Below are 12,322 nucleotides of genomic sequence, written 5' to 3'. Positions count from 1 at the left end.
GCATTTGTTTGAGATTTGGCATACTGTGAGAATTTGTAAAGAGCCCTGTTGAACGAATATAGAGTTTTCGCCGTGGCGGGCATAGTATTATCATTCTCATCTCCTTCAGGTCTGTGTGTTTCTATTTTTAGTTTGCAAATTTTTATTATTTTTTTTTTGCGTTTGATTTTTCTTTAAAAAATTTGTCGTCTTGTTTTCTATTTTATGAATAAACTTCAGGATGCTATTGCATGTACTCTCCAGGTTTTTGTTTTTGGCCTAAGGAAACTTCGGGTATGTGCTTCGTTCTCTTCTTTTTTTTCCTTCTTCTGTTGCTTGTGAAATTTTGCCCTTTCCTGACTGTAATAGAGGCAGATGTTTAACACATGTTTGAGTTATTTCGTAGTCGGATTGTTGGGCAGTTCGTACTGTTACCTTTTGTTTTATACTTTCCTACGCTTCCTGCCAAAGTGTTTTATCTGTTGTTGTTTAATTTATTAGAGTTATGTCGTATCGATTTTTGAAGGTCGAATTTCTTACTTGCTTTGCTTTGCATTTTGTATACGCGTCTACCTTTGGTCGACTTGTCCAAAAACTTTTGCCATTTGGCGTTAAAAGTTTTTCCAGATGATACTGTTTATTTCTGTGACGCTGTGGGCTATGTTTTTGATCACGGGTTCAGTCCGGTTGCTTTCTGAATTCGCGTCCGCTTTTTGGATGCCCGGAATTAGGATGTAGGAAGTGATCCATATAAATTATTGTGTGTGTGTGTGTGTGTGTGTGTGTGTGTTCGTTTGCCCTATTTGTTTGAGTACGTACCTAGCACGATTTCATTTCTACTTTTTGTTATGTATACATCCCCCTAGCCCCGTCCCAGCATATCGAGCTAGCTATCTTTGGAGATGTCCCCTCGTGTGTTCTCAATAAATAAATTGGATCCTATGTTTTTATTTATTTATTCACTCTCCTCCCATTGTTGTGTTTTGTGTTGAAATATATAAAGAATACGGTATTCGGTTTTTGGTAAAAACAATTTTGTATGAGGTTGCTTTATTTTTTTTCTGTCATAAACTATTTGAGTTTCCTAATCCTTTGTTAAATCTGTGAACGTTAGCTCTTATTACTTTCCTATCAGGCACTTTTTAAATCTATTATTTTGTGATTTGTTTTGATTGTGATCTTTGCCGTTGTCATTTTGTTTTGTCTCTCGTGTTGGGCATTTGTTGGTTGCATTATTGTCTGAGTTATATTCCTTTGTACTTAAACCTCCCACTACCGCGGGATGCGGACTCGTGTTTTCCCTTGTGTTATTTTGTTACAGGTTAGCCCACTCAGCCCTCGATTCATTGACGGATACTGCTAATTTTATTGTAACGAGCTCCTGTGGGCGGACGCGGGCGTCAACACCGTGGCAGTACAATAGCCCAGCTCTGCTTCGTTTGGGCGAGTTACAATTTAAACACTTTTGTATCCGTAAAAGAAAGTCACCATAGTCAACTCTAGTTGGATACAAATATGCGTGGTGTCTTTTCAAAATGACTTCTGTGTCCTTGAATATCAAACAAAATAAGCTGTCATTGAGCTACACACATGAAACAGTTTGCAGAGTGGTTTTCGTACTTTGATTTATACATAACTGACCTTCAACAATATACACGCTTAATGTTTAAATTATTTGGCGTGTTTGGATTAGTTGCGTAAGATTGTCTGAAACATCGATACAGCTCATGCCGCTTGAGTACAGATTGTTCCAGTATTTAAAAAAAATATTTCTCATGTGTATGGTATACAGTATGTGTATTTAGATATTTATAATATACGACTAATGATCATAACACAGCTTGCTGTATGCAAACCGTGGCGGTACACCCATGAAAGAATTTGAACTTTTGGTATTGTACTCTCCTCTCTTGCTCCAGCAAATATTAGCACCCAGCCAACTTTGTAATTATGTAAGACGCCTTTGTATTATAACCTCCACTACAGTAATTGTATATGTCTCCTTTGTACTATAACCTCCACGACAGTAATTATATATGTCTCTTTTGTACTATAACCTCCACGACAGTGATTATGTTTGACTCCTTTGTATTATAACCTTCAGTTCAGTCTTTATATATAACACCTTTGTATTATCACCTCCACTACAGTAACTATTTATGTCGCCTTTGTATTATCACCTCCACTACAGTAACTATTTATGTCACCTTTGTATTATCACCTCCACTACAGTAACTATTTATGTCTCCTTTGTATTATCACCTCCACTACAGTAACTATTTATGTCGCCTTTGTATTATCACCTCCACTACAGTAACTATTTATGTCGCCTTTTTTATTATCACCTCCACTACAGTAACTATTTATGTCACCTTTGTATTATCACCTCCACTACAGTAACTATTTATGTCGCCTTTGTATTATCACCTCCACTAAAGTAACTCTTTATGTCGCCTTTGTATTATCACCTCCACTAAAGTAACTCTTTATGTCGCCTTTGTATTATCACCTCCACGACCGTAATTATGGACGATTCCTTTGTATTATCACTTCCAATACAATAATTATGTATGACTTCTTTGTATTATAACCTCACTTACAGTAACACCGTATCACTCCTTTGTATTATAACCTCACTTACAGTAACACCGTATCACTCCTTTGTATTATAATCTCCTCTATAATAACGAGTATGACAACTTGTCATATATTTTACAGTGTTCCTCAGCGGTTGTGAATCAAAAGTGTACATAGTACGCCAACTAATGCAAAATATGTTTATAATTTGACTTAAGGTTATTCCATTCTATGTAGTAAAATTTGACCTGCCTGCCTCGTAATATTTAGTGTATTTTCATACAGAACAGAACAATCAGCACATTTATTCAACGAATTGGGAATTAATAGCCTTATTAAGGAAAACCTCACTTCGAGAAATTAATTTGTCCAATCAATCATATTGTCTGTATTTCATGCATGAAAATTTTTTGACTACGTCTACTTCATTATTATGAAGGGATTATTTATGTAAATACTTTTTTTTTACCATGTCCCAGTTTACCGGTGGGACAGCTCTGAGATCGAAAGATTGTGAGAGAGAAAGTTATCAACTTGGCCACCACTCATTGCGATAGTAATTTTTACATCGCTGGTGTGCAGAAAGGTGCTAGATTCGAACTGCAAGAGAAAGTCAGAACTCTGAAGTTATATGGCGTAGGAACTTTTTTTAATTTAAATCAACCAATACTTAATATAGAAAATTACACGTTTGATGATACATTATAGATACAGAATTACATATAAAAATTTATTCAAAGCTTGCCAACTTCAAACAATTCTGGAATTCTGTCTTTTAGAATATGATGTAAATAATTCAATCTCGGATGAGCTAAAGATAGTCAAAATATCCTTAAAATGTAGTAAGAATTCAAAATTTCTCACCAATACCGAATTCATTTTGCCGTAGGGACAAATCATTAAATTTATAATTAAATGTTGGACCTTAAATACCGAAATATCATGTTTTCTACCTAAAAGGTACTTTATTTCCAATTTATCATAGAGCATGAAGTTGGCAGCAAGTCGCTTTAACAACAATCAAAAACAATCATTATAGTGCATATAAATTCATAGTAAAGTTCAAACAATCCATAAAATGTTATACTTCATAATCAATATGATGGAATAATAAAAAGACACACAAGCTTCAAGAGAGAATTAAATAATTTCCAACTATGTCTTCCAACAACAATTAAATGTATTGAGTCACTACGAAAACATCTTTAAGCTGTAATGAGATACATATTTCTTCCCAGCAAGAGGACGTCAGAATTTTGAAGTTCCGTGGCGAAGCACGTTCTGACCAGGCTCTAAGGCGGTGTACATATATATATACAGTCTGGAGGAATGTCAACCTGTACTTTGCTCCATAAAATGCGACAGGTTAAGGCTCATAGTCTCAACCTTGTGCACCGGAGTTACAGAAAGTTACGTCCTTTGTTTTATAAAGCATTCCTTTTCCAAAAATGGTCTGCTTGTTGGGCAAGATATTATTCCGCCTGACTTTAGAGTTCATTCTGAGGACCACATGGCAGATGCGTCATCCATGACCAAATGTGTTATCCTCGTTAAAGATAATTTATTATTATTATTATTATTATTATTATGACCTTCCCAAAACCTATTTTCTAACTTGCAGACAAAATATAGAATAATTTGCTAAGATAAGCCAATTTTTTTTCAGGTAGTACTTGTCTGTTTAATGTTACTTAAGTCACTAGCGTTGAATATAGGAGGAATCTCTGCAATATATTTATGCAATGTAATAAGTAGTGTGGCACTTAACAGGCAAACTCTGTCTTTATCACAATTATAACAATCTGAGTTATAACAAATAAACTTGCATTTTATAAACATTCCTAGAAAATGTAATCAGAGGATTCAAATATAATTCAGTTCAACTTTCAGCATGCGTCTCCTTCGAGTTAACGTTTACTCAAACAATGTTTATCAAATCTTCTATTCTCTGCAAATCAGAAAGTTAGTGGAAGGACCAGACTCTGAATTCAAAGGAAGTTGACACCTTTTCAACCCCACAAATCATTTTGTAAAGTGTGCCTTTAAGTAAAATAGTATGCAAAATTAATTTAAAAATAACTTTTTTTTTCTTCAAAAATATGTTGGGATCAAGTGTTGGATTTGACGTTCTCTTGTTAATTTTAAAATAAAAAAATAATATTGTGACAAACGCGGTATCTCTACATGTTTCTCCACCTTCAATATTCCTCTTTTTATGAAAAGGCATATAATATTTGCCGGCAAAAGTTATTAAGTTCTTTATGGTGGACGTCACAACCGGAAGCTGTATCCGATGTGCTGTTAGAGGTCATTGTTTCCTCACATAACTGGGCGGTATTGATGAAGAAGTTCGTCATTGTTGCCAGTGACAAGAACGGAGAAAGATTTGGGTATGGTAGTATCCTGCACCGCCTGGCGGCTTTTGTTATCCACAGTCATGGCCTTTATCTTTGCTGCCATGTCATCTACAGATAAAGTGAATAGAAAAGATGAGATTTTGGTGTGCGAATGTGAGTTTTGCTATGTTCGAGTGGATATGCATGTAGTAAAATTCTATTAAGTGGAAAATTAGTTTGAAGAAGTTCATTCCTTTCGAGCAATTTCAATTTCACCGAAATAATTGTCAGCATTTGGAATCTAAAGTGCTAATGAAGCTTTTCTGTATTAAAAACAAATATTTTTTTGTACAGCCTTAAAATAAAGACACTCCTTCAACCAATCGTCATGTATATTTAATTTATATTGTAAGCTTAACCTTTGTCTATGGTTGTAAGTTGCAAACAGAATATTCACAATGCATTTAAGAGCAGTCTTGTATACAACTAAATTAGTTTTCTCCTTTGGAGTGCATCACATTCTACTACGTTATAGGTCAAGTGAAACTGTATAAATAGGGATTTTATCAGCAAATTCATTCTTGTCACTCTGTGGGAATCAATTTTGATCAGAGTATAATGTTGTGTTGTAGAAATTATACGTGATACGAGAGTAATTATTTATTTATAATATTCACTGGAATTACAAAAGTGCTCATTGACTTTTGGATTAATACATTACTTTATATTTTTGTGAACCCATTCAAATACATTCTGGATTGCATCATTGTGTTTTATCAGGACATTAAAGACTATTGGAATTCATTCGGACCATTCAATAATTTTGGACTTGTGATTGGACATTTAGGATTATTTGAAATTTAATTCACAATATTGTCAGTGTCTTTTGAATTTTCATTTTGTATTACATGAAAATAAATTGCTTGTTGATTTTACTTAAATTGTTGGGTTCATTTTCTTTGTGTTACATATTTTAAGATCTATAGTCGTAACACAGAAGAAACTTATTTCCTATGCAATGAAACCTGTTACAGACCTTTCAACTGGAGGATGAAATTTAAAGTCAAATCTCATTTGATATAATAATCTTAATTCCTTTTATTTTGTCAAAGGGTTTTTCCGCATTTTTCCCGCAATTAAGAGTAAGCCCGATACAAATCTGTGTCACTGGGTGTACGTATCGTGCATCGAATCAATATATTCCATTTGTAAACCACTGAAGCATATATAGAAAATTTTAAAGGAACCAACTTACTTCTAACGGACAAATGGCGCCTTTTTGAATTCATTCATATCCAGTCTGTAATCTTCTGAAAAAGTAAACAACCGATTTAAAACAATTTTTATGAAAAAATTATGTAAAAATAACCCCATGACAATACAGTGATAAAATTAATCAAACATGCATGCGACACTTTAAATCAAAATTCGTATCTTAAGAAAAGCTATTTAAGAATTAGAATGTGAACCTTTCATAATAAAGGGACGTAATTCTTTTTCATCATTCGAACTAATGTAGTATTAGAAACGTCTTTGTTGATCATGTCATGTACGTTTAGTTACCAAATATTTTGCGCTGTAAACACAAATATATTTCTACAAGCATTATGCGTACATATATACCTTATATAAAGATACAAGGATGGATGGATGGATAGACTGACGGATATATGCATCTATCCTTTCACTACATACACTGAATAGATCGCAGTTTTGAGTGATGGGTGGGAGGGTGATACATTTTTTCCCCACACAAATAACATCATTAGATAAATAACATTTCTATGAATAGCAACTTACTATTAGTATCAGCACATTCGAATACATCGTAAACCTCCAGTAACGGCAATATCTCAGCTGTCGAAAATTCCTTCATTGATATCAATTTGTCTCCGTTCAAGTCATAATGACTGAAGTCGCTTGACATTGCCTGCACTCGGTACTGAACGTCTGACATGACGAAATCTGGGATCTACATATAAAAATATTAATCGAAATAGGAACGAGCTTGAACGTGGAGATGGGTTGATATATATATATATATATATATATATATATATATATATATATATATATATATATATATATATATATATATATATATATATATAGAGAGAGAGAGAGAGAGAGAGAGAGAGAGAGAGAGAGAGAGAGAGAGACCGTTCCGGTGGCCTAGTAGTTACAGCGTCCGTCTCGGACGCGGGAGGTCGCGGGTTCGATCCCCGGCCTAGTCATACTAAAGACTTATAAAAACGATACTTAAAACTGCCTGGCTTGGCGCTCATCATTAAGAGGTTAGTGCTAGGACTGGTCGGCTTGGTGTCAGGATAATGTGAATGGGTGGGACATTATGCTACATGTCTGCGACATGATTCCCCATTGCTAGACATCAATATAAACTGCCGCACTGCAGACATCGTAGCGATATGACTGAAACATTGTTAAAAGCTACGTTAAAATTCCAAATCACACACACTCACACACACTCAGAGAGAGAGAGAGAGAGAGAGAGAGAGAGAGAGAATGAACATTTGAGGTTAAGAATGAGGAGTAAATTGAACGATATGTCAGCGTTTTAAAGGCATATGAACTTTCCAAGAATTGTTTTATTGATTTTGTTATCCAGAGAAACCTACATTTACGCAAACTACATAAATCCCGTCTTAATATCTACATTGATTACATTTCTGCGGAAAAGTCAGGATGTCTGGCCCATTTGTTTTATTCATCAAACCGCTGCGGTTTGATGGATGCGCATATTTCCAGCACTCCTAACAGCGCATGTTCTGTGTTCTTCTAATGGATGAGAATGTGTCCATTTCTCCAAATCGATGCCGATGTTTCCAGTATTTCTGATATCTAGAAATATTTCCAGTACTACTGGATGCGAATGCGTATCCTGGTGGGTGCATATATTTCTGGTACTTATGACAGATGATCTTGTTTTATACAATCTGAATAGGTTGTCGTGCAAATTTGCATGTAAAAGCCATTATTTCTTTTTGTCCAATCTGCCTTCGTTTTCTGTTCAAGATTAATACACTTTATTCCTAATAATATCAAACTTAGAACAACGGAGGAAAAGGGTGTATTCTATGGTTGTTGTTTATTATAAATAGAATTGACGCTACTGAAAATAGAATTCTTAAGTTTTATGTATGTTATCGTGGCTAATTTCTCAATGATCAAATCAACAAATTGCTGCATTGCTTTTTGACTTGTGTGTTGTGTATGTCCTTTATATGTCTATACACTGTGGACTGAAATAAAATTATTATTATTATTATTATTATTATTATTATTATCTATGAAATGTTTTCCTCGATTCAAGCAGTCTCTCACTCTCTGTTTCGATAAATAACTCTTTGGTTTTCTTTAAAGTTCTTTAAAGTATTTATTCTATTATATTATTGTCTACAAGCCACGTTAGGATTTTGTACCATATAACACAGTTGAACTTACTAAAACCAGATTTACAGATCTGAAAGAACTCTCACTTACACTTCTGTTGCACACATTTCTGCATCTGATATGGCACCCAAATTCCAATATGACACGGTAAAATCCCATGGCTGTACCGTTTACAGGACACTCCTTTCGACAAGTAAATGGACATAGGATTTTGATAATCCCCACATTTTGTCTCACAGCATTACCTACATAGTAGGCTTCGGAGTCAACGAGTAGCAGAACCAACAACATCAAACACTTCTTAAAGGATGACATTGTTGTTTTCTGAAATACATAATTAGGCATGAAAGGTTAGATTATCTAACATTTCGTCCATCCTTGAATAACGTAGATATGCTTAAAAACTTGAAACTAGTTCGCAAATACAAAGCAACTGGGGACAAAAGGAGAAGACCATGAGTTTAGGTATGTATCTGAACAAAGGATGGATATCACAGTTCGATGACTGGTTCGCATATTCAAAGTAATGGAGAAAACAAGTTGTGTCTACAAAAGTACTATTGGAATCTGGACATAAGGTGGCTTCAGATTACAAACGTTGGTTGACAACTATTAAGTGATGAATTAAATAATGATAATTTTCAGTTATTACTTTTGAGGGCAACGATTGAATGATAAAATTAACTGCTGATGTTTGGTTACTGGATTTACGGGTGGAAAAGAACGGAGAAATTACAAATATATAATGTGTTCGTTTGTCTTTGTTGCTTCTTAAGGACCCAGCACAGAGCTTACAAAGGTCAAAATATATTTATGAAAATAAAAAATATATTAAGGTCTTCGCTTTTCTTTAGAGAGGAAGGCAAATTATTAATCTAAGAATGCACGTACACGAGGCAGAATGCATAGTTAGTTAATCAAAAAGCGTGAGTCATAATTAGTGGATGAAGTTATGTTGGAAAGTTGATGTGGTAGAGTTGTTATATGTTATTGCCCATATATATATATATATAAAACGTCCTAATTTGTCAGAAGTCTATGAAAATTTACGAAACCTTAAAAATACATGGCGGACTGTTTGCTTACCAGAAGGAGGTTCAATGTCATTAATGATTATTTAACTGCAGATAACGTTTAGAGGTATTGTCAGATTGACCGACTGCAAAGATGATTACAATAGAAATACCGCATATCAAAATGTAATTAGAGCATGCTATTTACTGGAAAATGAGCGACCTTAAACTACATAAAATATAGTCATCATATAAAAACATTATTCGTATACTCTATTATCTGAGAACACAAAAAACTTAAAATGCATATCGCAAAGGAGCAGGAATGTTTTCTAAGTTTACATGCATTTACATTAGTTGAGAGAGAGAGAGAGAGAGAGAGAGAGAGAGAGAATATGCGCTTATGATAGTTACCGTCAGGAACAATAATTTCGATGTCTATAAACTTAACAAAGATGGCCCCTTTATAAGGTGTGAGGTCGAACGCACACACAAAACGTACACATAAGGATAGATTGATATACATGTTTAAGATGATTGTACTGACAAGTTCAGTCTGTATTAGATAGGTAATTCAGTTTACAACTTTTACATCAAAGCCTAAGCGAAGAGGAAACCTTTCATGGTATTTATTACAAGTCTAATAATACAGACTTTCGCGATGTGTGATCTGCAATTTTATAAGCGGAATATTAATTATTTGAAATAGTCTTATGTATACCATTCTATATTATACACATGCGCAAAGGGAGACAGACGTAAATATTGACACATCCGGTAATAAATACAAGTACTACCGTATAAAATGCTCTCAAGGTGACGGAAAATATTCACAACAGTTTTATCTTGTAAAATAACGCATGCCATTTTTGTAAATACAAAATTGTCAGATTCAGAATACATATAAACGCATAAACTGATATCGCACAGTGTAATATTAATACACTAGCTTTATGACTCCTGCATATCGAACGAAATGTTTACCGCAAACGTCTAGGAAGTGTGTATGTGTGTGTTGCGTTTTTGAAAAGTACTTACAATATTTTGTCTCTTACTGCAGCAGGAAAATGCTTGAACTAAAATTATGTGATATGTACAGACATATATATACCAGATTATTTATAGCATTTTTTAAACTGGAAACACATTGGTAATTATATATATATATATAACCTATGTGTTTCCAGTTTGAATGTGCTATAAATATATATGAGAGTATATATTTTGTTTTGAATTGGAAAAACCATTTTAAATTCCATTGTGTAATCTTTCATAAAAAGAATAATCTCACTGACTTCTGAAAGAAAATCAAAGTGCACAGTGTTCATTGTATACCTTGCTATTATTCGAAGCCAGTTGGAGATATGCTTATTTTTTTTGGTACCAGCTACACAAAGCTAAATATAGATATATCACTGATTATATGTTGGAAAGGTTCAAGGTATTTTTAGGTGTACATGTTTAGTAATTTGATATAGGATTAATTAGGTATTTGGGTCGTATGTTCTTGTGCATAAAGTGAAGCATTATTATTATTTGGCTTCGAGAAGTTTACTAATGGCTCATGCAAATGAGAAAAAAGAGGAAGAAACACATACCAACTTGAAATCTGGGATTTCTTTTGTGTGGTCATAATGTGTTTAGAGGAGAATTTACGAGTTTAAGAAGCCTTCAGATGAGATCGATTGTTGTTTTGAAGTCCTTGCAAATGGGGAACAAGCAAAAAACATGAGTCAATTCTATCATTATTTTGTACTAATTGTACCCCATCTTAAATAATAATCATGTCAACACCTCTTGGACAGTATCTAGTTAGGGACATATTACAGCAGTAGGGAAAGTTTAAAGAAAATTCGTCCAGCCGATTTAGAAAAATAGGGAGCTCATATATGGTAGGTATGACAAAGCCCACGCGATCATCTATTCATTCATCTATTGACCCTATAGTTCATCCCTAAATTAATTTTGATATGAATCATGATTTCGAACATTTTGTACGTACGGATATATATGACTCCCAAGAAGTATTGAAAAAGTTCGTCGAAAGGAATCGGAGAAATTGCAGGGTCTTTGTGGATATCTTCAGTAGTGGAGCGTTAAGGTCTTGAGCAGATTGTAGTCAAAGTTTTCGAATTTTCAACCGTTACTTAGCAAAGTTTGATTTTAACCCCTTGTTACAGTTCCCTGTTAGGGTTTTGTTCCAACAGAAGGATAAGTTTCAAGAAAATTCGTTGAGCTGATTTCGAGAAATCGTGAGCTCAGTATTTGTTTGGTATAACAAAACCCGCAAGTATATTACCACTTCAGTCTACATTTGGACCCTACAGTTCACTATTAAAATTATTGTGACATGGGTTGTTATTTGACACATTGTAGATAGGGATATTCTTCGCTCGCGAAAGAAATTATTGACGAAGTTCGTCGATAGCAGTCGGAGAAATGGGAGGGTCTTCACTGATACTGGCATTTTTAAACCATTGCAGTCATTGGGCAGATTGTGAGCAATATTTTGCATTATGTGTACCCTTACTAAAAATTTTAATTTCAACCCCTTTTTGACAGGGAACTGTTGAAACCATAGACAGAGTTTGAAAAAATAATTCGTCGAGCCAATTTCGAGAAATTGGGGGCTAGATAATGGGGGAGGGGGGACAACATATGACGTAAGAACATATATCTTACATAAAGACAATGGCTGTAAGATACCCGCTTTAAAGAGTTTTGACATGGACCCTTCTTTGACATTTTATCTTAGTTTCTTCTCAGAAATCTGTCTTAACAAGAGAAGACGTTTAAAGACAATTCTTTGACCCAATTTTGAGAATTAGTGGGCTCAGTTGAGACTAGATATTTCGACCCATAAAAGAACTTTGATCGATATTAGATGAGAGAAATGAAAGAAAAAAGAGTTCAGTTATTGGTACTGGCTATGTAATGGACGTGGATATGGGCATGGGAGGAGCGAGGTATGTCACGGACCGTAAGTTAAATAACTCTTGCGTATAT

General features: G+C 34.3%; 1 protein-coding gene across 1 annotated transcript; it reads right to left on the bottom strand.

Moving 5' to 3' along the window:
- Window positions 1-3,190: 3,190 nt before the first annotated feature.
- Window positions 3,191-10,422, bottom strand: LOC149803879 (uncharacterized). The gene is made up of 5 exons (XM_089953687.1): window positions 10,355-10,422; window positions 8,394-8,627; window positions 6,693-6,864; window positions 6,148-6,202; window positions 3,191-5,021 (listed from the first exon to the last, which is right to left on the bottom strand). Exons 2-4 carry the CDS (start codon window positions 8,616-8,618, stop codon window positions 6,150-6,152), a joined length of 450 nt encoding a protein of 149 aa, XP_089809813.1. The 5' UTR covers window positions 8,619-8,627; window positions 10,355-10,422; the 3' UTR covers window positions 3,191-5,021; window positions 6,148-6,149.
- Window positions 10,423-12,322: the final 1,900 nt, after the last annotated feature.

The sequence above is a fragment of the Sinohyriopsis cumingii genome, chromosome 3 (genome assembly GCF_028554795.1).
Source record: "Sinohyriopsis cumingii isolate HCF-2022 chromosome 3, ASM2855479v2, whole genome shotgun sequence".
Classification (NCBI taxonomy): Eukaryota; Metazoa; Mollusca; class Bivalvia; order Unionida; family Unionidae; genus Sinohyriopsis; species Sinohyriopsis cumingii.
This window is presented reverse-complemented; position numbering and strand designations above follow the sequence as displayed.

Excerpts from the sequence above, each read along its gene's own strand:
- LOC149803879 (XM_089953687.1), bottom strand. The coding sequence starts at position 8,618 with ATGTCATCCTTTAAGAAGTGTTTGATGTTGTTGGTTCTGCTACTCGTT. Across the intron at positions 6,865-8,393 it reads GAAATGTGTGCAACAGAAGT|ATCCCAGATTTCGTCATGTC; the intron begins GTAAGTGAGAGT and ends TTTTATATGTAG. Across the intron at positions 6,203-6,692 it reads CGAATGTGCTGATACTAATA|AAGATTACAGACTGGATATG; the intron begins GTAAGTTGCTAT and ends TTACTTTTTCAG.